This window comes from Aotus nancymaae, unplaced genomic scaffold (assembly GCF_030222135.1).
Source record: "Aotus nancymaae isolate 86718 unplaced genomic scaffold, 86718_ANA_hifiasm-v0.15.2.pri h1tg000115l, whole genome shotgun sequence".
NCBI classification, from domain to species: Eukaryota; Metazoa; Chordata; class Mammalia; order Primates; family Aotidae; genus Aotus; species Aotus nancymaae.
Window position 1 is genome coordinate 9737207 of NW_026988530.1, and position 27270 is coordinate 9764476.

Here is a 27270-nt window from a genome sequence, read left to right on the forward strand (position 1 = left end):
GACAATGAATTCTGTAATTCAGTCAGAAATAAAAATTTTATGTATAACATAGATCCTTCTCAACTGAGGGCAGTTTTGCTTCCCAGGAAACATTTGGCAATATCCAGATTTATTTTTGATTGTCATACCTGGAGGTTGAGTGTGCTGCTGGCATTTAGTGGATAGAGGCTAAGTATGCAGTGAAACATCCTGTACATAGGATAGCCTCCCACAAAAAGAGTAGTCATAATCTGGCCTAAAATGTCACTGAGGTTGAGAAACCCTGTTGTAGAGTGACAGGAGCTTTAGATATACCACATTTTGTATATTTTGTGTAAAGATAGTTCAGCTTTTGGTTACTGAGGAAAGCAGCCTCGGAAACAGAATTAAATGACCTGTAATGAAATCAACACTGAGGGAGCCCTAGTTTTTGACCACCAGATGCTTAATATACAGTCCAAGTTTAACGGCATTAAATCACTCCTCAAACCCCCTGATTTTAAACAAACAGCTTAATGAACTGACATGGTTGTCAGCTGTTGGCCTTAATTTATAGGTTGGCCAGCAACCTAATCAAATGAAAATCACTATTGTTGCAGATGGTGACGGAATGATTTGACTTGCAAATGTTTAATCAATATAAACATTCTTTCCTGTGTATGTTAAAATCTACATTCAGACACCATCCCATCCAGAAAATGGCAGATAGAACCTCCGTGGTGCAAAATAATAATAATAGATAAGAGAAATGCAACAAAGAACGACAAAATAAAGTTAATGAAGGAAAACATTTTTATAAGATTCAAAAACCAGTGATTTGAAGTCTTTCTGCTTGTTCGGCTGGGTGTGGTGGCTCACGCCTGTAATCTCAGCACTTTGGGAGGCCTAGGTGGGCAGATCACCTGAGGTCAGGCGTTCAAGACCAGCCTGGCCAACGAGGTGAAACCCCATCTCTACTAAAAATATGAAAAAGCAGCCAGGTGTGATGGCACGTGCCTGTAATCCCAGCTACCCGGGAGGCTGAGACAGGAGAATCACTTGAACCTGGGAGTGGAGGTTTCAGTGAGCCGAGATGGCACCACTGCACTCCAGCCTGGCGACAGAGTGAAACTCTGTCTCAAAAAGATAATAATAATAATTGTATAACACATTTTGTAATCAAGGGCCAAAGCGTAAACAATTGTGGAGTTTAGAAACAGAATGAAGGAAGAAATTCACGTGAAACAATAGAATCATAAGATCTTAAACCTGAATCTGAGGCAAGGTTTCTTGAACTGACAGCATTTGTGCTGGATCTTGAAACATAAATGAGATTACGATACGTTAAGAGAAGCCACAGAGGACATTCCACTATGTGTGCATGCCTGTACACGGGCACATGTTGATGTGGAGTTGGAGGCAAATAGGAAGCCAGGAAATGGGAGCAAAGATATGGAAATGGGGATATTGTCCGGGAACCATCCCAGCTTGTTCTGTAGATGAAGCGAGAGAATCCAGAGCCTTGAATGTTCGTGGAGATATTTGGTCTTGTTATGGAAAGCTGAACACAGTAACTTTGTATTCTTGCGCACAGTATGACATGTGGTTTCTGGTGACTCAGAATATATTTCAGTACCTTTCTCTGTCTCAGGGCCATTATTACTTTGAATTTTCTATTCTTAAACTTTATAAAAATAATTTCATTCAGTTTTTTAAATGTTCTGTGTTTGAAGCTCTGAGTCATTTTTCTTGCATTTCATTGTTCTTTCTCTCATGTTGCTGATAGATGGGGCTTTCCATTTATGTTTCTGTCCCAGCAGGGCAGTGACAAATGCTTCCCAAGCTAAAGTCCCGATGTCTACGGCTGGCCAGACAAGTCGGGGGGTGACCATGGTCAGTCCTTCCACGGCAGGAGGGCCTGCCCAGAAGCTCCAGGGAAATGGTGTGGCTGGCAGTCCCAGTTTTGTCCCCACGGCTGTGGTATCGGCAGCTCACATCCAGACAAGTCCTCAGGCTAAGGTCTTGTTGCACATGACTGGGCAAATGACAGTCAACCAGGCCCGCAATGCTGTGAGGACAGGTAAGGAGGAATCCAGGCCGGAACAAAGCAGGAAAAAGGGCAGATCTTTTCTGACTGATGTGGGGAAAGGTAGATGTAAGTAAAATCATGAACATTAGTCAGTCTACTCAGTGTACCTTGTATCTGTTTATTTGGGCTAAGCCTGCCCTGCATATTACTTCAAGCCTCATGGATGGATCTAAAGTCTGAAAGAAATTAGGCTGACCCTAAGAGTGTCAACAGTACTTGAAATTTTGACTTCTGTAGTTGAGATCATATGATCTCAAATCTCACTACTACTATCTGTGTGACATTGCGTGATACTCTAATAACAGATGTGCTGATTATTTCTGATTCACTTAAGCACAAGGCTAGTTTGGACCCTGTGGGATCTTAAAAAGCTTTCTTAGTTCTATAGCCCTGCAAACCTTCCCAAGAGTCTTGGGTAACTAATGGGATGGGGGGTAAACTAAAGGCTTGTGAACTCTATCAGAAAAACATAAAGAAGGAAAATGATTAATAAGAAAAGGTAATAAATAATAGGAAAAGGACTGGAGGGAGACCTGGCTTGACACTGTAGAATACCACCAAAAACTGGCTCAGTGTCTCTAACACTGTGGAAAGATTATCTCCTAACTAAAGGGATTTAAGTTAGAGCTGAGCTTCCAGGCACTCAGTAGACTCAAGGGCTGACCTGGAAGGACAATAGATAGTGTCTCGGAATCCAGCTAAGATGAAGTGCTTTTAGGCCACCATACATCCAATCTTTGTTGTGATAAATGCAGTTGCAGCCTTTCATGATGGTCTGATGCAGTGGAATGACTCATGTTTTGGTGAGCAGCAATTAGATACTCGGATTTTGCCATGTTCTCTCTTCCCATCTACTAGTTGCCACGCACAGCCAGGAACGCCCCACGGCAGCAGTGACACCCATCCAGGTACAGAATCCTGCCGGCCTCGGCCCTGCATCTGTGGGCCTGCCCCATCATTCGCTGGCCTCTCCACAACCTGCGCCTCCGATGCCAGGCCCAGCTACGCACGCTGCTGCCGTCAGTATCAGCCGAGCTGGTGCCCCTCTGGCCTGTGCAGCGGCTGCTCCACTGCCCTCTCCAAGCCTCAGCAGTGTGTCTCTAGAGGCTGAGTCCAGTGGCCGGATAGTGACCGTTCTCCCTGGACTCCCCACACCTCCTGACACTGCTTCATCAGCTTGTGGGAACAGTTCAGCAACCAAACCAGACAAGGATAGCAAAGTAAGACTTCACTTACTTACTGTTTCTCTGCTTTACTTACTTCCCTGTTTTTCTTCCTGTGTTGTGTCTGTTGTTTTCAGCTAATGAGAGGACTCATTGTTCAACAAACCCTCAAGTGCTCCCCACATATGAGTCACTATGCCAGGTGCTCGGAGGACAGTGGGGAAGAAACGCAGGCACCACCCCATCGTGTTATCTAGAGCTCATGTTTCTCTGTGTTTAAACTTCCACTAGTTGCCAAGCCCAGTGCTTCATGTCACGTGGACCACAGTGAAGGATACCTAGTCACTCCCCCATATGCAGCTTACAGCCTCGTGGAGGAATTTCCTTTTCCCTTTAGTTTCTCATTCTTTCATCATTTTGCTATCATCAAGTCTTCCTGTTCAGTGAGTCTTGCTTGATAAGAGTTCTGTGTGTGTATATATATATATATGATGGGTGTGGTGGCTCACACCTATATCCCAGCACTTTGGGAGGCCAAGGTAGGTGGATCACCTGAGGTTAGGAGTTCAAGACCAGCCTGGTCAACATGGTGAAACCCCATCTCTACTAAATATACAAAAATTAGCCACGCGTGGTGGCAGTTGCCTGTAATCTCAGCTACTCGGGAGCTTGAGGCAGGAGAATCGCTTGAACCCAGGATGGGGAGGTTGCAGTGTGCCGAGATCGTGTGACTGCACTCCAGACTGGGCTACAGAGTGAAACTTCATCTCTAATATATATATATATATATATATATATATATATATATATATGTGTGTGTGTGTGTGTGTGTGTGTGTGTGTGTGTGTGTGTGTGAGGGGAATGGAGCTGTTGATCAAAAGTGTTATTTATGGATTTATTTTATCTACAGCATTGGTCCCCAGCCTTTTTGGCACCATGGACCAGTTTCGTTGAAGACAGTTTTTCCTTGGGCCCAGGGGTGGGTGGTGGCAGGGAGATGGTTTCAGGATGATTCAAGCTTGTGACATTAATTGTGCACTTTATTTTTGTTATTATTACATTGTAATATATAACGAAATAATTATACAACTCAACATAATGTAGAATCAGTGGGAGCCCTGAGCTTGTTTTCTGCAACTAGATGATCCCATCTGTGGGGGATGGAAGACACTGACAGATCCTCAGGCATTAGATTCTCATAAGGAGCACATAACCTAGATCCCTCACATGCACAGTTCACAATAGGGTTAGCGCTCCTATGAGCATCTAATGCCCCTGCTGATCTGGCAGGAGGCAGAGCTCAGGCAGTAATGCAAGTGATGGGGAGCAGCTGTCAATACAGATGAAGCCTCACTTGCTTGCCTGCAGCCCACCTCCTGCTCTGCAGCCTGATTCCTAACAGGCCACAGGCTAGTACTGGTCCATGGCCTAGTACATCCGACCTTAAGCAGCATGGTTCCTTGAGAGGTAAGACTTGAAATATAAGGAAACATTATTTTCTAAATCCATATATGTATATTTTTAATGTCTCATTTGGGGCTGAATTTTAAAGAAAATATAAACGGAAGGTTCTGTTGGAAAGAATAACCTACGGTTGGGTTGGGAGACAGGTGATTGGAGGAGAGAAATTGAGAGTGGTTAAATGTAAAGAAGAAAAAGAGATAGTCACAGATCTGGATAATTTTATTGTCATCATTACTTTTTCCTCAATAGTTTATACATTTTCCCTGAAGCTCTATACCAGTTCTGGGAAGTCTGAGGGTGACCATAGACTTTTAGCCACCTGCTAAGTGGTAAGGTATGTCGTTCTACTTAAATGGTTAAGGGAGCCTGTAAACAGCAGCTTATAAGGAAATAAACTTTATAGCCTACTAAAAAGTTAATATTTAATTGTTAGGTTAACATGGGAGTTTTTGAAAAAGATTGGTATCTGTTCAGTGTTTATATTTAACTACATTAAACTTGCACTCAAGCCAACATGTTCAACTTTGTTAATATATTTATAAATATTTTTATGGTTTAGATTTTAAGACTTGGGGGACAATGTGTCTCAGAGCTCTTGCCACTGATGAAAACAGGGGCTCTTCAACTGGGCCCTTCCATTGTAGAATTCACTGAATCTCTGAGGCTTGAAAGGTACCTGTGATAGAATAGTGGCTCCCCAAGGAAGTCCACCTCCTGATCCTGGGAACCTTTAAGATACTTCATTACATAGCCAAAAGGACCTTACAGGTATGATTAAATTAAGAGCCCTTTGACAAGGGAGTTATCCTGAATTATCCAGGTGGGCCCAATGTAATCCCAAGGATATTCGTTAAAGGGAGGCAGGAAACTCAGGGCCAGAGAAGGAGATGTGATGGTGAAGCAGAGGTGGGAGTGCTACGAGAAGGGGGCCACAAGCCAAGGAATACTGGAAGCCTCTAGAATCTGGAAAGACAAGGGAACAGATTCCTCCCCAGCGGCCTCCAGAATGAACCAGCCCTACCACACCTTGATTTTAGGACCTGATTTTTACCACAGAGTTTGAGGTAACCTGTTACAGCACCATCTACCACAGGTGGCACCCATCCCTGACAAACGGCCATGGCTTCTGCCTGGGTGTGTGCCCTATTGACTGAGCAGTGCCCTAGCCCTGGACTGCCCTGTGCCATCTTTAGACAGCTGTAATTCAACTCCCAACTGTTGTTCTTTATTTTGAGGGCCCACATAGAAAACGCTGATCTCTTTTCTGCATGGTGCCCTGAGGTATTTGCAGGTTTGTCCCTTGGTGTCTTTTCTCTAATGCTATACACTTAAAAGTTTTCTTTACCTATTCTTCATATCACAGATTTCAGATTTTCCCTTTTTAAATCTCCTCCCTCATTTAATATTCCCAGTCCACTAATGAGACTTCTGGTTGATATAAATCTAGTAATTCCATGATTCTTGTCACTTAATCATGAATCTTCATGACTACAGTATCTTTAATACACATTTCTCCATCACATCTACAAGGATATCCTGGGAGAACTTGCCAGATGCCACATTGAGATTCACCTGCCTTTTACATCATCCTCCCTTCCACGGAGTCCTCCCCATTGCCCCTCATTGCTGCCATTACTTATTGTCAGCAAGTGTCTCCTGGAAGAGTCTTATTTCCCTTTCTAAATGTTCATAAATCTTTTGTTTAATACGGTTCTAGAATTTCCCAGATGGTCTGCAAAGTGTTTTGTTGTCGTGTGTTTCAAAATTGGGGCTGGGCCAAGTGGCTCATGCCTGTAATCTCAGCACTTTGGGAGTCCGAGGCAGGCAGATCACCTGAGGTCAGGGGTTTGAGACCAGCCTGGCCAACATGGTGAAACCCCGTCTCTACTGAAAATACAAAATTGGCCGGGCATGATGGCTCATACCTGTAATCCCAGTTACTTTGGAGGCTGAAGCAGGAGAATCACTTGGGGGGCCAGAGGTTGCAGTGAGCTGAGATCGTGCCACTGCACTCCAGCCTGGGCAACAGAGTGAGACTCTGTCTCAGAAAATTAAAAAAAAATTAAAATTAAAAAAAAAGAAAATTGGGACTTGCACATACCCTTCCTTGCCTGTGCACTTGACCCTGATCCCAGATTCACCAGATTATCAAAGGTGATTTGTTGCATTTCTGCTGACATTTTTCTCTGCACGCTGGAGTGAATTCAACCTGTTAAGATTATCATTTGATCTCCAAATCCCAACTCTTCACTCATTTCCCTCTCTTCAATGTTTGTTCTTCCCTTCCAGTCTGAAGATTATCCTTCCCTTTCTTCTTGCCATCTGAGAACCACCATCCTCCACAGCGGGTCTGTGTCTTTCTTGTTCTTCTTGTTTCAAACATAACTTTAAAAGAGCTTTAAAAAAATTTTTTTTGTCTTTAGCATTTTTGCAAGTTTAAGCTCATTCTGATCTTTAAGCCTTCTTGAATTCCTGTGGGTGGCGTTATGTTCTTTGTTATGGGCTCTTTGCTTGATCTTTTTGTAGGTGCCCTTTAAAAATTTGAGCCGTTAGGCTGCTCCATGGGAGATCACATCAGTACCTTTAGATGCCTCTGTTTTCATCTGCAGGGATAATTTGCAATTGTATGGTTAGAATTTCATTTTTGAGAGCCTTCTCATTCCTCTTGAAGCATCTTCCCTTTTGAGTTTCAGGTCATGCATATATTTTCTTTGAACATATAAAAATCAGTTCTTTGAAACTACGAAGTTCAAACCTGACTATCACCAGCCTCTTTTTCCATGCTTTATTTCAACTTCTCCGTATTTCTGCTTCTTCAGCAGAACATCTCCACCCGTCTGGTTTCTGCCTTCCCTCTAGTTGATCAGAATTAGATCCAAAGTTGCAGTTTGCTCAACTTTCTGTGTGATTAAACTGTCAGCAAGGAAAAAGTGTATTAGAGATCCTGGTTTTAGTTGAGACTTCCAGCAGATATCTAGGTATTTGATAATACTCTCATTTCCATCTTTCCTCGTCATTTTGTGACCATCAACAGTGCATGGTCCATCTCCCACATGATAGCACGTCTGTTGCCTTCTTTTCTCTGTACCCAGATGCTCTGCAGTGGGCTACCACTGCTGTTCCACAGAGAAATAGAACTTAGTGATGTACAGATGGGTCTGTCACAGCTTCTCTCCTAACCACTACTCTTTCTAACTGTATTTTATTTGGAAGTCCTGTCTCGCAAAGTCTCAGTGATCTCTAGATGCTGCATTTTTGTCTTTGTGTTAAAATCTCTAACCAGTGTCTGCACGCTGTAGTTTGATAAACAGGCATCTGAAACTTACGTTTCGTCTCAGTTATTTCTTGTTTGAAATCCTAGACCTGTTATACCATTGTTACTCTTCTTTCTATGAGATCCCTAATATCTTCCACCGCCATCAGTGTAACAGCTTTATCTGGACATTTTTCTAACTTCATATTCAGTTCAAAGCCTTCATTATTTGATCAACTAATCTCCCAGAAAATATGTTTCCAAATCTTTAGGAGATATTTACAATAAAACATATATATATATATATATTATTTATTGTGTTTTATTGTTATAAAAAGATTAAGACTGAGCACAGTGGCTCACAATAAAACATATATATAGATATATATATATGTTATTTATTGTGTTTTATTGTTATAACAAGATTAAGACTGAGTACAGTGGTTCACACCTATAATTCCAAAAGTTTGGGAGACCAAGGTGGGCAGATCACTTGAGGCCAGAAGTACAAGATCGCCCACAGAAACTTAGTAAGACCTTATCTCTGCCAAAAGAAAATTATATATATATAATTTTTTATTAGCTGGGCATGGTGGTATGTGCCTGTAGTCCTAGCTACTTGGGAGGCTGAAGTAGGAGGATGGCTTGAGCCCTGGAGGTCAAAGCTGCAGTGAGCTATTAGTGCCACTGCACTTCAGCCTAGGTGACAGAACTAGACCCTCTTTAAAAAAAAAAAATTAAATTGTATGTGTGTTTTAGAAGTTAGAGAAAATCCAGACATCCAAAGAAAATGCCTAAAGATGACCTAGGATTTCAAAGAAAACCTCTAATACTACTGTGTAGATATGCCTTATTCCTCCATCTACCAAAATATAACAAATGCAAATATTTGAATGTATTAAGCTTTCATTCCAAAATAAATCTTATATACACACACACACACACACACACACACACACACACACACACACATATATACACACATATACAAATATATAATTTTTCTTTTGAGACAGAGTCTGGCTCTGTCACCCGGGCTAGAGCACAGTGGTGTGATCTCAACTCACTGCAACCTCTGCCCCAGTTTCAAGTGATCCTCTAGCCTCAGCCTCCCAAGTAGGTGAGAGTACAGGCATGCACCACCACACCCAGCTAACTTTTATAGTTTTAGTAAAGACAGGATTTCACTATGTTGGTGGTCTCAAACTCCTGGCCTCAAGTGATCCCCCACCTCGCCCTCCTAAAGGATTACAGGCATGAGCCACTGCACCTGGCCTGAAAAAAAAATATTTTTGATAAGTACAATTGTGTAATTGTTCTTAAGTTCTCTAAGTTCTAACCCTCACTTTAGAAAAAGAGGAGGAGCCATCTCTGATGCCCATATCTACCTTAAGTGCTTCCATTTTCTACCCATAACTTCAGAATCTCTGGAGGTGCTTTGTAAGTCTCGCCTGACATTGGCATTGACTCCCATATGAATCAGCAGGAGTGGTTGTTGGTCAGCATTCACTCTGCCATATTCTAGATCCATTCCTAAAAGTCAGCATTCCTACAGGTGAGCCACGAAATGTCAACATTTAGTGCCTCAAATCCCCAACCCCTAAGTTCCCCATGACTCCCTTAAGGAACCAACCACAGATTTTCTTCAATGTTTGAGGACCTTTCCTATTGTTCTTTTATTATTATTATTATTTTAAGAGATAGGGTCTTATTATGTTGCCTGAGCTATCCTTGAACTCCTGGACTCAAGCAATCCTCAGCCTCCCAAGTAGCTGGGACTACAGCTTCACACCACTGCACCTGGCTTATTCTTGATTTTCTTAAACAGAGGTCCTATCTGGTTTTTAAATATTTATTTTCTTCTCTTCTGAACATTTTTCCTGAAATCTCTACTGATCATTTTCTTTCTTCCTTCCTTTATTTTGTTTTTATTTTTTGAAGCAAGGTCTCACTCTGTCACCCAGACTGGAATGCAGTAGCACAATCATACCTCACTGCAGCCCAAACTCCCAGGCTTAAGTGATCCTCCCACCTCAGCCTACTGAGTAGCTGGGACTAAAGGCATGAGCCACCCTAAGTAGGTATTTTTTTTTTTGGTAGAGATGGGGTCTTGCAATGTTGCCCAGGCTGCTCTCGAACTCCTGGGCTCAAGCAATCCTCCTCCTGCCTTGGCTTCCTAAAGTGCTAGGATTACAGGTGTAAGCCACTGTGCCCAGCCTCTAGTAATTATTTTCTTTGTTCAAATTATTTTTCTTCCTCTTCCTAGGTGTTTTTGTTTGTTCATTTTTGCTGCAGGGTATCCCTCTGTTACCCAGGCTGGAGTGTAGTAACATGGTCATAGCTCACTGTAGCTTTGACCTCTAGGCTCAAGCAATCCTCCCTCCCACCTCAGGCTCCTGAGTCGGCAGGACCACAGGCATGCACCACACACCTGGCTAATTTTTTTTATTTTTATTTTTGTAGTGACGGGATCTCCCTATGTTTCCCAGGCTGGTCTTGAACTCCTGGGTTCAAGCAATTCTCCTCCCTCAGACTCCTAAAGCAGTAGAATTACAGGTGTGAGCCACTGTGCCCAGCCTGAATGTAGTCTTTTTATTAATTCATTTAGTTCTCATTTCTGCTGTTGGTTTTTGAAAAAATAGTGCTTGCAGATGATAAGTGTCTGAATTTGCAAAATGATCTCTCTCAAGTGGGACATGGTTCTGCTAACATAGAAAAAATCAGAATATGCCATTGTGAAAAAACATGGTTCCCTGGAACTAGGGCAGCATCTTTTCTGTATTAGCACCCCCACCCCTTACCCCTTGTGCCCTGCCATGGTTCCTAATCCTCTGCCTTCTGCTCTGTGGGTAGTCAGCTTCGACTGATGATGATAAGACATCCCTTAGAAGTCATTAAAGCAAGCTGTATTTAATGTTTTTAATCATTTTAGATGAATTAAGTCATCTTTCTTCTTAATCACTTTAGAGGCTGTTCCCTGAGTGCCACTGAGTTATCTGATATTTTGCTGAGTGCTCAGAACTGAGCTTTTAAGAAACGGCTTTAGTTATGCCTTGCTGAGATTGTAATTTATCAATGGACTTGATGTTCTCACTGGACCTGTGGGGGTCCGTGGACTAGCATGTGCTTTCTTACATCATGGCAAGAATAGCTGGAAGTTGCAGCTGACTGCTACCTTAGAAATGGAAGCTATTGGACGTCATTCTTTCCCATGTCATCTCTTGGCCCTCCAGACCTCAGGCTCTCTACAGCAAGTACAGAGCAGCATTGGCAGCTGTTTAGTCAAACCTCTTCATTGACCATAGTGTAGAGGAAAGGCTTTATTGCCTTTGGATCTGGGGAATCCCACATATCCTTTATTTCCTTAGGCCTGGCAGTAGCTATATTTTTCCTTCCTTCCATTGGTCTCATCCTCTTCCAGTATCTTCTCAGCCTCTAAGCGTTAGTAGATGTAGGGCCTGCAGGAGGCGCTGGGTGAGATACAGAGGTATAGACAGCACTATCACTGCCCTTGTGCAGGCAGTCCAGGTTTGTGAGAGCATTCACTGGGATGCATAGTAGCCCCACAGAAAATGTGGCGTTGAATGAGTGAGGCAAAAGCACCTAAGGTCAGCTGAGGACAGGCCATAAAGAGAAATGCAAAAGAATCTTCCTCTACCTGGGAGGATTGCGAGGCAGGGGGATCAGCTGGCTCTACTCATCTGTAGTCAGGTCAAGCAAGTACAGAAATGACCTTAGCACCCACGCCCACCCTCTCTTCCCATTTCCAGCCCATGGGTTCACATGTACTTGAGCAGCATTAGGTAACTGAGGACTATGGTGCCCTGTCCCTGGGATGCTTCCTCATAGTCTCATAAATGATTGCTTTTGTCTCCTTTTTTCTGCCATACTGTCTCTAATGGAACAATGTTGTCAGGGATTTAGATTCATTTTCCCAAGGAGTTTTTACTGAGTCTAAACTATTATTCCCAAGGAAAATTCCTCAGCAGTTTCCTTATAATTCTATTTCCCTGTTAGTAGGCCTTAATAATTCCAGTTTGCCTACAGGGTTTTCTAAAGAAATAACTCTCTTCAAAATCAAGATGAAGCATTTCATTTTCAAGCAGTGCTTCCATTCAGAGGACTTAATGCTATAGATGACATCTTAGTAAAACAATGTAAAAGGATCGTGTTATACTTGATCATCAGAAAGAACATTCACGCTTAAGGTTTCAGAATGAAGGAGCACTCTCTTGTCATCTGATTTTCCTAGCAGAACAAAGAGAGAAAGTACCAAAAGAGAGAAAAATTCAAGAGATAGCTTCTGCGGAATTGAGATAGTTGGGGGAAAAAAAAAACTCACACACGCTTATTTGTATAGTTGCTTGCAAAAAGAGATATCAACTTGTTTATAAATATACTGAAGCTTTCCTTAAAATGGGTGTCTAATCAAGGAGGTACTTGCACCAAAGATACGGTTTGACTTCTGTTTTATTGGCTTGTTACATTTAATTGAGGTGGTGACATGTGAGAAGTGGTTTAGCCCTTAACTCTGATCACTACCTGTAAATGATAAGGCTCACATCCATGCCTGTGGAATAAAGTGCTGTCAGGTTTACATTTAATTCAGCATACCGTCAGCTCTCTTACAGTAATTAGAGATAGGATAGGCAGAAGGCCAGGAAATTAAATCCATAATCTGAAATTTCCATTTTATCCTAAAATACTTACTAATGCTTTTACCAAACCTGGGATGTGAATTGGTGAGTTTTATTGTCATACATCTTTTGTATCAGTTTATCCTACTTCAACGGAATGTCCAAAACCAAACCAAAAAAACGTGGCAGAAAGGGAAAAGGAGGAGAAGCAAAAGGCATGTTAGCACCGCATAAAAATTGGTGGCCAGATTATGAATAACCAAATATCAACAGAAATAATTTTAAAAGATCAAACTGAACATTGAAACCATAAGACCCATACACCTACTATGTACCCACAAAAATTAAAAAGTAATAATGAACTATCGGGTCCTGTAGATTACACCAGCAATAGTACTGTCAGTCTCCAACTAAGCCTCATTTTTTTTGTTTTTCCAGAAAGAAAAAAAGGGTCTGTTGAAGTTGCTTTCTGGCGCCTCCACTAAACGGAAGCCCCGCGTGTCTCCTCCAGCATCGCCCACCCTGGAAGTGGAGCTGGGCAGTGCAGAGCTGCCTCTCCAGGGAGCGGTGGGGCCTGAACTGCCACCAGGAGGTGGCCATGGCAGGGCGGGCTCCTGCCCTGTGGATGGGGATGGACCGGTCACGACTGCAGCGGCGGGAGCAGCCCTGGCCCAGGATGCTTTTCACAGGAAGGCAAGTTCCCTGGACTCCGCCATCCCCATTGCTCCACCACCTCGCCAGGCCTGTTCCTCCCTGGGTCCTGTCTTAAATGAGTCGAGACCTGTTGTTTGTGAAAGGTGAGTTCAACTTCGTTCCAGAAAAAAATTAGAAAATGAACAATAGGCTTTATGCTGGAACATTTAAGATGTTTTGCCACATCCTCCTAAATGTTTTTAAACTGAGCTTATAAAAATAATCAAGCACTGAATTTCTTTTCCCACCTGCCACACATACTCTATTTTCCATTTACCTTTTTACCTCCCCTCCCCTTCTTTTCAACAGTCTTGCGCTGTCACCCAGGCTGGAGTGCAGTGGTGCAATCTCAGCTCACTGCACCCTCCACCTCCTGGGTTTTTTTCCTGCGGACTATGGCGCGCTTTCCCTGGGATGCTACCTCGTAGTCTGATAAATTCTCCTGCCTCCGCCTCCTGAGGAGCTAGGATTACAGGCGCCAACCACGTGTCCGGCTCATTTTTGTATTTTTAGTAGAGATGGGGCTTCTCCATCTTAGCCAGGTGGTCTTGAACTCCTGACCTCCTGATGCACCTGCCTCAACCTCCCAAAGTGCTGGGATTACAGGCATGAGCCACCGTGCCCAGCCCCTTCCATGTTTCTTAATGGGTTGGCCCCCAGCCTTCTTTTCCTTTATTTTCTCCACTCTGTCATGCAAGAATTGTATCCAGCTGAAAATTGTCAATCACTGGGAACTTGTTCATGGATTGACTTCTTTCTTGTTTCTATTTCTTTGCCAGGAATCACTGTCTTTTTTTTTTAATATTTTGCCTTTTTAATTAAAAGTTTGCATCATTTCCTGCTAGTTGTGAAGCAACTAGAGCAGGGGTGTCTGATCTTTTGGCCTCCCTGGGCCACACATAAAATATACAAATATGGCTGGGCACAGTGGCTCACACCTGTAATCCCAACAACGTGGTGAAACCCTGTCTCTACTAAAATACAAAGAAATAGCTAGGCATGGTGGCAGGTCCCTGTAATCCCAACTACTTGGAAGCCTGAGGTGGGAGAATCATTTGAACCTGGGAGGTGGAGGTTGCAGTGATAGGAGATCATGCCACTGCTCTTCAGCCTGGGCAACAGAGCAGAGCTCCATCTCAAAAAAAATAAAAATGATAAATAAATAAATTTATATTATGTTAAAAATATGTTACATTATACACACACACACTAACATTAATGATAGTTGATGAGTTTAAAAAAAACCTCACAATATTTTAAGAAAGTTTACAAATTTGTATTGCGCTGCATGCCCGCGGGTCGGATAAGCTTAAATTAGAGAATTCTATTAGCTAAGAGAACTCTCTTCTTTTTTTGAGACAGGGTCTTGTTCTGTTGCCCAGGCTTCAGTGCAGTGGTGCAGTCACAGCTCACTGTAGCCTCAACATCCTGGGCTCAAATGATCCTCCCACCTCAGCTTCCTAAAGCCTGTGCCACCATTCCCAGCTAATTTTTTGGATTTTTTTGTAAAGACGGGGTCTTCCATGCTGTCCAGGCTAGTCTGGAACTCCTGGACTCAAGCCATTCTCCTGCCTTGCCCCCTCCCAAAGTGCTGGGATTACAGGCATGAGCCACTGTGCCTGGCCAAGAACTCGCTACTTCTTTTTCCTGAGCCAGAAGAATGTGGCTAAGTTCTCAATCTCAGTTCTGACTCTCCTCCCGACCCAGTGACTTGATTCAGTTGCACTCAGAGTAATAAGCCCTGTCAATGATGCCAGCCTTGAATAATTCTTACAAAAGGAGCAGTTCTGTTTGATGCCCCACTGAGGTTCTAGGAATGTGTTAGGAAAGAAAATATATATTTAATGAGACAAATAACTACTAGGATTATTTAAACTGAGCAGTGAAGCACTGTTCATTACATAGGAGAGCATCATGAAGTATACTCAAAATACTTGACTATTTTTGTATCGCATATAAATATATAGTATTTGTCTTAAGTGTCATCTGTTTTATTGTTTCTGTAAGCTTTGTTTCCTCTGTGCCTGCATTTCATAAATAAAGTAAATTTCTACTTTGTGGAGGTACTGCCTTTTTGGTAGCATTTTCTATGTTGCTGACTTGAAACGTTACTATAAAGTGTGATGTTTTTAAATGCCTTAAATTCACCTTACCTCTGTATTTCAGATGAAGCCATAGGTATATTTGTATCCACCAAAACCTGAAGCGTGCATTCATATTTTTGGCACACTTTTTTTACCTACAAATAAACTAGGAAAAATGGAAAAGAATAAATGTCAAACAACCTATGTACGTTAAATACAAAACTCACAATTTATGATTTTTTTTTTTTTTTTTGAGACAAAGTCTCACTTTGTTGCCCATGCTGGAGTGCAGTGGTGCAATCTCAGCTCACTGTAGCCTCCACTTCCCAGGTTCAAGTGATTCTCCTGCCTCTGCCTCCTGAGTAGCTGGGACTACAGGCAAACACCACGCCCAGCTAATTTTTTGTATTTTTAGTAGAGACGGGGTTTCACCATGTTGCCCAGGGGGATCTCAAACTCCTGGACCCAAGTGATCCGCCCACCTCAGCCTCCCAAAGTGCTAGGATTACAGGCATGAACCACCGCCCCCAGCCACAATTTCTGATATTTATCTTTATGGTGCTGTACAATAATTTTCTATAGAAACCAGTTTTAAAATGAGCCATTACCCTAACAAAATGTTCTCTCCCTACAAATGAAATCATTTTATCTTTCCTGTCATCTGTTGTGCTCTTAGTAAAGCTTTGAAATTTTGTCCAGAATTCACTGAATCTTGTATTCTGCGAGTCAACCTTGTTCCTGCTGTACTGGTCTGCTTTCCAGGGGTAGCACCTTCTGTCCCTGGAGTTGGTCCAGTTCCTTGTTTGCCTTCTCTTGGTCACAAAGCCTCCCTCCCTCCTTCCCTCCAGGCATCGATCTGCAGTTTTTCCTTCAAGCCCTGAGGGCATCTCTCCTGTGTTCCCCCTCATTTGTGGTATTTGTATGACTCTTTTGAGTGATGGTTGACTTTGCCCAGACTCTCCCTAGACACTGGCATGGGCACTGCAGCCTCCCTCCCCCTAATGCATTCCTTTTCAGTTGCCAGATGTCCCTGGTCTCTGTGGCTTCTGCATTCTAGTCCCTTCCTCTTAGAGGAGCTCCTTTCTAACAGCAGGCTCCTGCTGTTCAGTTCATCTGAAAAGGAGGAATTGCTAGCGCAGACAGGTGACAGCGTTTCAGGGAGCAGGGGATGTACATCAGATAGGGAACATGGAGAATTTAATGATGGGACAGATGGGCCCAAGCACACTGGAATTCTTTGGCAGGTTTTCTTGTATAACCATTTGAATTTTTACAAGTGGGAAATGGGTCTTTGGAGAAGACGTCTATCCAAGTTTATATTTTTATAATCCATATGTTCAGTGGAATATTAAATATAATAGCCAACCTGACCAACTTTCCATAGCCCTTGCTTTCATACAGTGATGCTAATAGTATTTATTTACCTTGGATTCTTAGATTTGCCTCGCAGTAAAAATAACAGGAAACGTGTGGAAACGTGTAGGAAAATGTTCTGTTATTCACTAGGAATGAAATGCTTTGATTAATTAAAAGCCACCAAGTATAGAATTTAGAGATTACTTGTTTTCATATTTGAAACATTTCAACACAATAAAAAGTGCTCATTGCTGAAAATGAAGGAAAGATTAACTTGTATATCAGTATGATTGAGAAAACATTTCAGAATCTAGTAATAATTCTTGATTTACAATACAAACATCAACAACTCTTGCCCTGGCAAAATACAGAAGGAGCCCAGGGTTCTTTTGGTAGAAATTCTACTGATAGAATTTCATAGAAATGTTTTTCAGTGTATATTATTGGGACACTATGAGATAAGATTTATCTACAGATTAGAACGAGAGCAAGCATAAAATTTCCTCTCAAACCATGACCCTGTCTCATATGTCTAAAGTAAAAGAATGTGCCAGGCACGGTGGATCACAAGGTCAAGAGTTCAAGAGTAGCCTGGCCAAGATGGTGAAATCCTGTCTCTACTAAAAATACATTAAAAAAAAAAAAAAAAAAAGCCAGGCGTGGCAGTGGTGGGCACCTGTAATTCGAGCTACTCGGGAGGCTGAGATAGAGAATCACTTGAAGCTGGGAGGCGGAGGTTGTGATAAGCTGAAATCACACCATTGCACCCAAGCAGAGCAAGACTGTGTCTCAAAAATAAAAAGAATGACTGGGGCAGTCAGTGCTGTCAATGGAAAGAACCAATACCAACCACGTGGTATAAAGACTTAAGCAATCTCATAATAAGGAAGGATGAACCTTGAAGTGTGTTGACAGGTCTTGGTGTCAGCAGAGAGAATTCTCTGAGGAACAAAAGGTTTCTTCTGTGTTTGTTAGACTGAAGAAAACAAGCCAGATATAGCACTATATCCTGGAGGCAGAAAATGTATAATTGATGACAGCAGAAATAATAGAACAGATATTTTAGGCTCTATTTTAGAGGGATTGAGAAAAAATAATTAGGAAATTGCAAAGAGAAAGTGGTAAGAAAATATTTCAGAAGGGATGACAAAGAAAAGAAAGTATATGACAGATTTATTTTTCTTCTAAAGAAATACATACATACATATATATATATATATATATATATATAAATGGTTCAGGGAAACAAAGCAAGTCATCTTTATCTGTATGTATTTTTAAATTTAGTAGTTAAGAACCACATACCTATAAGCTCCTCTCCTAAATTGGGAAAAAAAAAAAAAAAACCTATGTATGATCTTTGATCAGGGATTCAGCTAGAACACTTGGAAACATACAAATTGGATAGAGATAGATTTACAGAAAGGCAGCTGGGCTTAACCAGCATGATTAATTTCTTTGAGTCAGTAACAATGAGCCCACTGGGTGAAGCAATGGACATAATTTACTTGGACTTGGAGCAAGCTACAAAGGGAACTAGTATGGTTTTGCCAGTGAAATACTTAATTGTATATTAGATTGCTGTGGCAACTGGCAGAAAGCAGTAAGGGGTTACTCACCCAGGTCAGAGTGACAGACTGAGTACCTCCCAGAGCAACAGGGGAGCCAATTTGGGCTATACCAGGCATGATTAGAAATGAAAATATATGGACTACAGAGAACATTAGAGGCCAGAAAAATAAGGGAAGCAAGAAATGTATACTAATAAAAGATGGCAAATGCCCATTCAGATGGAAGCTAAAAGACCATAGCATTGGATGTCCGTGGAGCTTCTTTATATTGCAAGACTGTATGTTTCTTGAATTCCACCTTGACAGTTATCACCAAAAGTTGAGTTAAAGTCACAGAGTCACTGAGAGGCAGAGGCCATTCAGGGCCCAGTCTGTGAGCCACTGTGGTCACCCCGCAATGCCTCCACAGTGCTCTGTTCAAAGGGAACAGGGCATGCTTTCCAACCAAGGTACCAGTCAGCTTTATACATTTTTCCTTTTTTTTTTTTTTTGAGGCAGGGTCTCGCTCTGTCACCCAGGCTGGAGAGCAGTGGTGCAATCTTGGCTCACTGCAACCTCGACCTCCTGGGTTCAAGCGATTCTCCTGCCTCAGCCTCCCAAATAGCTGGGATTACAGGTGCACACCACCATGCCTGGCTAATTTTTGCATTTGTAGTAGAGACGGGGTTTCACCATGTTGGCCAGGCTGGTCTTGAACTCCTTACCTCAGGTGATCCACCTGCCTCAGCCTCCAAAGTGCTGGGATTACAGGTGTGAGCCACCATGCCCGGCTCCTTTCTTTTTCTTCAACAAAAAATTTTATTCATTTATGTATCTTATTTTTTAAATTGTGGTAAAGTATACATGAAAATTTACTATTTTTCAAGTGTGCAATTCAATGGCATTGAGTACATTCATGTTGTCATAGAACCATTTACCACTATGCATTTCTAGAATTTTTTCATATCCTAAACTGAATCCGTATTCATTAAGCACTAATCCTTCATTCCCCCACCTTCAGGCTCTACAGCCACCCTTCTACTTTCTGTCCCTGTGAGTGACTTCTGGGCATTTCACAAGTGGAATCATACAGTAGTCGTCCTTCTGTGTGCACGCAGCTTATTTCACTCAGCATAACATTTGCAAGCTTCATCCCTGTTTTAGCACTTGTTAGAATTTCATTCCTTTTTCAGGAGCTGTGTACATTTTAAAAAATACTTTTTCTATACAATTAGGCCTTTTTTGCCACTTGACATGCTTATTAAGACCTAAACGTACTATGCTAAGTACTATGAGGCATAGAAAGTGAATTTAGCATCATCTCACCCTTCAAGCAGCTTATGGTTTGGTAGAATAAATGAGACAGGGACACAGATGGTAATAATACAATGTAGTCTGTGCTAAGTGCCATAAGACATATACATGGGGCCTCTGGGATTTAGTCAAGCATGAAATTGCCTCCAGCTGTGGGGCTGGAGATTTCACAGGGGAGAATTGGAGCCAGGCTTTGAGAGAGTGATAGGGTATGGATGGGCAAAGATAGTGTCAAATGAAATTCCCACTGGAAGGAACTGCATGAGCCAAGGTATGGAGTGGGAGAGGTAAAGGCCCTATGTAGGGGACATGTTCAGGCTTAGGGGAGTGTTTGGGACTTTTGTGGTGATAATAGTAACTACAGCTGTAAAAAGAGATCAAGGCCTGATCACCAAGGGCTTTGCATACCAGGCTGAGGATTAACCTTGCTCACAGGCATTATAAAGCTGTTAATGATTTTTTGGCAGTGGGTTGCTGCAAATAGAGTTGCCACTTAAGAATATTAATATGTGAGTTCTGCATAGAATGGGTTGGGGACAGGAAGAGACTTGAGGCAAGAAAGACAGGTAGATATCTGACTAGGTGGATGCCAGATGCAGTGGTTCAAGCCTGTAATCCCAGCACTTTGGGAGGCGGAGGCAGGCAGATCACGGGGTCAGGAGTTTGAGACCAGCCTGGCCAACATGGTGAAACCTCAATACTAAAAATACAAGAAATTAGCCGGGTGTGGTGGCAGGCACCTGTAATCCCAGCTACTCAGGAGGCTGAGGCAGGAGAATGGCTTGAACCTGGGAGGTGGAGGTTGCAGTGAGCTAAGATCACACCACCGCACTCTAACAAGGATGACAAGAACAAGACTCCGTCTTAAAAAAAAAAAAAAAACACACACACACAAAAATTAGCTGGGCACGGTGGCACACACCTGTAATTCCAGCTACTCAGGAGGCTGAGGCAGGAGAATTTCTTGAACCCAGGAGACAGAGGTTGCAGTGAGCTGAGATTGTGCCATTGCACTCCAGCCTGAGTGACAAGAGTGAAACTCCGTCTCAAAAAAAAAAATACATATTTATTTATTTGACCAGGTGGAAGGTAATGAAGTCATCAACCAGAATAGTGACAGTGACAATGAAGAGGAGTGGATGGGGTGTGGATTTTGAAGGTAGATCAGCAGGTCCCATGGAGGTCATGAGAGAATAGTCGTTCACTCCTGAGGTTCAGAACTTCCCCAAAGCCCTGTTTGTATAAAGACGAGCATAATCCCAGTGAGGCAGAGGGTGGAGCAGCAGATGTGAAGGGCCTCTGCAGCTGTGCCATACATCTGCTTGTTGGTCTGTAAATGTTCTACTTGGCAAAGCCTTTCAATGCCTGAAATAGTTGGCCAGTTATGCCCAGAATTTGGCCTTACAAATCTGTATTAGAAAACTCTGTGCAAACCACCTCACAAGGCTCAAGATCGGGACCTGAGCTGGAAGATTTCTAAGTAGAGTCTATTACTTCTGCACCTGGTAGTCTTCATACGATCAAGACTGCATCACAGTTTCCATTATGCACATGGTTTCTCATTCCACCCACCCCCTCCCCCCCAGAGGTTTATAAAACTTAGCAATGAAAATTTGCTCCCACTGGGAACTTGGCAGGAAGAGTATGTTCTTAGCCCAGCAGCAGTTCTAGTTCAAAAAATTTTTTGACAAAATTGGTTTAGTGCATTTTCTAAAATGCATATATTAATCTAATTCACTTCAAGTTTTTCAATAACCATTTTTATTCCATTTCACCTTTAAGGCAGCTCACAGAGAACAAGTAGGAAATATATCTCATGGGAAATCTACTCTGAATATGTTCTGAGTCACTTGTACATTTTTTCCCAGAATTATAAAGCTTTGCCTTAAATTTTTAACTTGCCCCAAATGGCAACTACATCATTGCTTTTTCCGTGGATTTTTAGCATGTTGATATTAGTCTTGAGAAATGTCATCTGGATCCTTCTTTCAGATAAATTCATGATGAAATTATTTGTCTTGCTTTTAAAGGTGTCAAATAATGGCTTATGTCTATAATCCCAGAACTTTGTGAGGCTGAGGCTGGAAGATTACTTGAGCCCAGGAGTTCAAGACCAGCCTGGGCAATATAGTGAGATGCCATGTCTACAAAAAGTAAAAAGATTAGCCAGGTATGGTGGCACACACCTGTAGTCCCAGCCAGAAGGCTGAGGTAGGAAGATCCGTTAGATCAGATAAGCCTGGGAGGTCAAGGTTACAGTGAGCTGTGATTGTACCACTGCACACCAGCCTTGGCAACAAAGCCAGACCGTCTCAAAATAAAGATGTCAGAGAAGGGACTCCGAAACCCTAACTGTGTCATTCTAAAGTTTGTCAGATCTCATTGTCAGGAAATGCTTTAGGTTGTGGCCTGAGTTTGTTTCCTAGTTAGAGATGTCCAGCCACTGACTGGCCCATCCTTCACCTCCTTCAAGCACCAGGTCTCTGCCTACTCTTGTCCAAGCCATATGATAATCATGGGAGCTAATATTTTAGGGTTGAACTCTTTGTCAGACACCATACTAAGAGCATCATACTTGTTCAGTTCATTACAGTCCTATTCTACAGAAGAGGAAACAGACTGAGAGAGTTGAGATAACTGGCCCAAAGTTAAGCTGCTCTAACTGACCTTAGAGTCTGTGTCAACCCTTAGGCAGGGTTTCTCCCACAATGCCATGCTTCCTCCCTCATTCTGTGCTTAATCCGACCCCAGCCTTGTGGTCTGTGGATATTCACGTTTGAATTAGCTGAACCTTTCTCGGATGTGATAAGCCAACTTCCGAGCTGTGCTTTTGCTTCAGATCTTGGACAGTAATTTGGTCCTGTGCCAAATGAGCTCAGGTTGTTTGACCTGCCACTTACCCTTTGCAGAGGTGTGTTTTTTCAGTGTAACAGTCTGGGACTGTTGCTATGGTCTTTCTTAAATGAATTCTGGTTTATATGGAATGGGAATTGGTGAAAGGAACAGGCTGTAATGGTTTTCACAAGTTTGGGAGTAGTTGTATAGAATTTGTTTGGCTATCATTTTTAAGCCATAACATTCTTCACTTTCAGGAGTGGGTCCCATGAGGCTATAAACTCATTTTCTGACTTTGAGAACCAAATGAACATAGAAACCCAAAATCACCTTTATGACTGAATACTCATTACTTAGCATCAAACAGTGAAAGATCCATTTATTAGTTACCTATTGCCATGCATCCAGTCACCCCCAAAACTCAGTGGCTTAAAAGAATAATAAGCATTTATTATTTCACAGCTTCCATGGGTCACGTAATTATGGAGCAGCTTATCTGGGAGGTTCTGGCTTTAGAGTATTTCTTGAGATTGTAGTGAAGACATCAGCCAAGCTGATGCTCGACTGGGGCTGGAGGATCCACTTCTAAAGTGGCTTAGTCACATCACTGTTGTCTGGTTAGTTTAGACTTTTGCAAAGAGGCCTCAGTACCTTACTGTGTGTTTCCTCTCTATAGAGATGCTGAGTGTCCTCACAACATGGCAGCTGATTTTCCCGAGTGACTGATCCAAGAGAAAGTAAAGTGCAAGCCACAATGCCTTTTATGATCTAGCCTCAGAAATCACCCACTGTCATTTTCGTAACATTTTATTGGTCACACAGGTCATCCCTATGCATCATAGGAGGAGACTATACAAGAGTGTGAATACCAGGAAGCAAAGATCATTGGGGCCATCTTAGGGGTTGGCTGCCACACACCACCATTCTTTTCCCCTTTTGTTGAGAGGGGGAGTAAAGGAGAGAGATAATGCTGGAAAAATAGCAAAGGATAAAAGGATATAGAATGTAAAACAAGTCACTTCCCTCTGGTTTCCTACAAGCTGTAAGTCTGCTTAGGAAAGCTCAGGAGCATGGAGGCAGGGGCATAGATAATATTAAGCCAACTAGGCTTCTGCCGTTTTTAAGCGATAATGACACCTTTCCTACTAAGATTCAAATTCTGAACCAAGGAGAAATAGACACAAATGTCAGAATAATGGAGATCAGAACGTCAACCTCACTACTGGTAGTAGTGGATTGAATTTGTGGCCACAGCCCTCCCCTCCATGTCTGGACCTTGGGAGGACTACCTTCCCAAGGAATAATTTGGATATGCGGGGTAGATTACCTTCCTCAGAATTGCTGCCTTGCCCATGTCAAACCCCAGTGTAAGGGACACAGAGACAGATTTCCAGACTCACTTTCCCGACCTCTCTGTGCTTACAACACAGAGGCGGAGCAGAGCCTCCTCAGCCTGTGGCCAGGTGGTTCAGTGAGGACCGAACCTCCCTGCTCAGCTACTTCCCTCAGTCTCGCCAATCAAATAAATTCACTCCTGTTTTCTTGGAGAAGAGGGAGGGACAGAAATGATGGCCCTCCCAGGAAATGAAACAGAACTCTCCTTTATGGCCAAGATACAATCACTTGGAGGGAACAACGATGGCTCTCCTTATAAAGGTCACTCAAGTGAACCAGCCTGGGCCATCAGTAGTGGATTGACACACATATCCAAGGCTAGTCTTTGTTAGTATCCAGTCTCTACAAAACAGAAAATAGCAGCATTTTGAGTTGTTTTACCATCATGAACGAATTAATGTTATGTCCTATTCACGTGGAAGGTTCGTGCAGACTAACAGTACACCATTTTTTTAAATAACTGCTTTGAATCGCCTTAACTAAAATCTCTTTCTTTCCTAGGCACAGAGTGGTGGTTTCCTATCCTCCTCAAAGTGAGGCAGAACTCGAACTTAAAGAAGGAGATATTGTGTTTGTTCATAAAAAGCGAGAGGATGGCTGGTTCAAAGGCACATTACAACGTAATGGGAAAACTGGCCTCTTCCCAGGAAGCTTCGTGGAAAACATATGAGGAGACTGACACTGAGAAGGCTTAAAATCACTTCACACAACAAAATAGCACAAAGCAACTTAATGGAAAGAGCACATTTGTGGACTTCCAGATGGTCAGGAGATGGGCAAAGATTGGTGCGTGACTCCCATGCCCCAGCATAGTTCCCCCAGCCAGCAGAGTGAAGAAGGTGTTTGTGTGGGTTTTATCAGTCTGGATTTGGAGGTGTAAGGTGTGCCTTGTACTGTCTGATTCACTACACAGAGAAACCTTTTTTTTTTTAAAGATATGTAACTAAAATGGACAATTGTTTACAAGGCTTAACTAATTTATTTGCTTTTTTAAACTTGAACTTTTCTTATAATAGATACATTCTTTGGATTATGATTTTAAGAAATTATTAATTTATGAAATGATAGCTAAGGAGAAGCTGGATTATCTCCTGTTGAGAGCAAGAGATTCGTTTTGACATAGAGTGAATGCATCTTCCCCTCCCCTCCTCCCTGCTACCATTATATTTTGGGGTTATGTTTTGCTTCTTTAAGCTAGAAATGCCAGTTCTCTAATTTGGTTTTCTTCTTTGGGAAACCAGACATACAAATGAGTATCAATTAGGGCCTGGGGTAGAGAGAAACTTGAGAGAAGAGAAGTTAGTGATTCCCTGTCTTTCTAGTTTGGTTAGAATCACCCTGAAGATCTAGTCCTCAATTTAATTGTGTGGATTTTTAATTTTCCTAGAATGAAATCACTGAAACGATGAGAAAGAACACAGCACAACCCTTGAACAAAATGTATTCAGAAATATGTTTAGTTTTATAGCAGAAGCAGCTCAATTGTTTGGTTGGAAAGTAGGGGAAATTGAAGTTGAACTCACTGTCTGAGAATGGCTATGAAGCGTCATTTCCCATTTTACCCCAACTGATCTGCATGCCCAGGACACAAGTGAAACATTTGTGAGATAGTAGTGGTAAGTGCTGCACTCGTGTTAGGTCAAAGGCTATAAGAAACACTGTGAAAAGTTCATATTCATCTGTTGTGATTCTTTCCCCATGTCTTGCACGTGTTACTGGATTCCCACAGTGATATAGACTGTGCATGGTGTGTATATTTCATTGCGATTTCCTGTTAAGGTGAGTTTGTACTCAGAATTGACCAATTCAGGGGGTGTAAAAATCAACAGTGTTCTCTTCTCTACCCCAAAGCCACTACTGACCCAGGTCTCTTCAGTGCACTCACTCCCTCTCTGGCTAAGGCATCCATTAGCCACTACCCAAGTCATTAGTGAAAATGCTCTTTTATGTCCTCCCAGCAGACAGACATCAAGGATGAGTTAACCAGGAGACTGCTCCTGTGACTGTGGAGCTCTGGAAGGCTTGGTGGGAGCGAATGTGCCCACACCTTACAATTGTGGCGGGACCCAGCTGAGCCTGTCTTTTTATATCCATTCTTTGATGTCATTGGCCTCTCCCACCGATTTCATTATGGTGCCACGCAGTCATGGATCTGGGTAGTCTGGAAAACAAAAGGAGGGAAGACAGCCTGGTAGTGAGTAAGATCCTTACCACAGTTTTCTCATGGGAAATAGATAATAAACCCTTTCATCTTTTTTTTTTCTTTTAAGAATTAAAACTGGGAAATAAAAACATGAACTGAAAAGTCTTCTTGCAATGGCAAGAGGTTTCATGGTCTTAAGATACATTATATGGTTGAAAATGAAATCATTCCTAAATTAACCTTTTTTTAAAAAATAAAACACTGTATATTATGTTCCTGTGTGTTGAATTTTTAAAAAATACTTTACTTGGATATTCATGTAATATATAAGGGTTTGGTGAAATGAACTTTAGTTAGGAAAAAAGCTGGCGTCAGCTTTCATCTGTGTAAGTTGACACCAATGTGTCATAATATTCTTTATTTTGGGAAATTAGTGTATTTTATAAAAATTTTAAAAAGAAAAAGACTACTACAGGTTAAGATAATTTTTTTACCTGTCTTTTCTCCATATTTTAAGCTATGTGATTGAAGTACCTCTGTTCATAGTTTCCAGGTATAAAGTTGGTTAAAATTTCATCTGTTCATAGATCATTAGGTAATACAATGTATGGGTTTTCTATTGGTTTTTTGGAGAGAGTAGAGGGAGATTTTGTAACAAGGGCTTGTTACACAGTGATATGGTAATGATAAAATTGCAATTTATCATTCCTTTTCATGTGAATAATTTGAGGACTGGATAAAAGGTTTCAAGATTAAAATTTGATGTTCAACCCTTGTGTGTCCCTTGTGTCAATCCTTAAAATTTTGCTTTTTTTAATTAAAAAAAAAGCACACACACAAATTTGACCTAATTTGTACCTCTCAAAAATTCTTTGCATACACCTCAAACAGAAGATGTCTGCAAGAATCAATTTGGTGATGATGATACATTTTACCTCTGCAACTAACAAACCTTGTTTATTTCTCCAAGAAGCTTAAAAAGAGTTTGTGGAGTCACACAAGGTTGTGTATGGCACTTGTGTTCCCCCTTCCTCTTCTGGTTACTAAAATCATCTGGTGAGTGCTAGAAGTTGTCTTAGCCATAGAAGGAGCAGACCTATAACCAACCGTGTGATAACCCGTAAGTCTCAGCATGGCTTGTGGAGAAAATCTTTAGATTCACCATGATTTTCATCTTCCATGAAATGAAAGAGCCATGTAAGTCATATTAAAAACTATTTTCCTATTAACTTTTGGCTACTGTCAAATTGCTTATCAGAATTGAAAATCAGGAATTCTAGGTTGTATTGTAGCTTTGCCAGAAACTATCTCTGTAGTCACCTGGGCAAGTTGATTA

The 27270-nt window shown here is 41.9% G+C and overlaps 1 protein-coding gene across 2 annotated transcripts in view; it reads left to right on the forward strand.

The window, feature by feature from the left end:
- The window catches only part of SH3RF1 (SH3 domain containing ring finger 1), a 194935-nt gene extending 168227 nt beyond the window's left edge, over positions 1-26708 (forward strand). Inside the window, exons 9-12 of one of the 2 annotated variants that reach the window (XM_021674007.2) lie at positions 1779-2038; positions 2906-3267; positions 13003-13361; positions 24293-26708. In XM_021674007.2, coding sequence (XP_021529682.2) covers positions 1779-2038; positions 2906-3267; positions 13003-13361; positions 24293-24461 — 1150 coding nt within the window. In that variant the 3' untranslated portion in view covers positions 24462-26708. Of the gene's footprint in view, positions 1-1775; positions 2039-2905; positions 3268-13002; positions 13362-24292 lie in introns of both variants that reach the window. The other variant, XM_021674006.2, reaches the window with a different exon arrangement.
- The last annotated feature ends 562 nt before the right edge of the window (positions 26709-27270 follow it).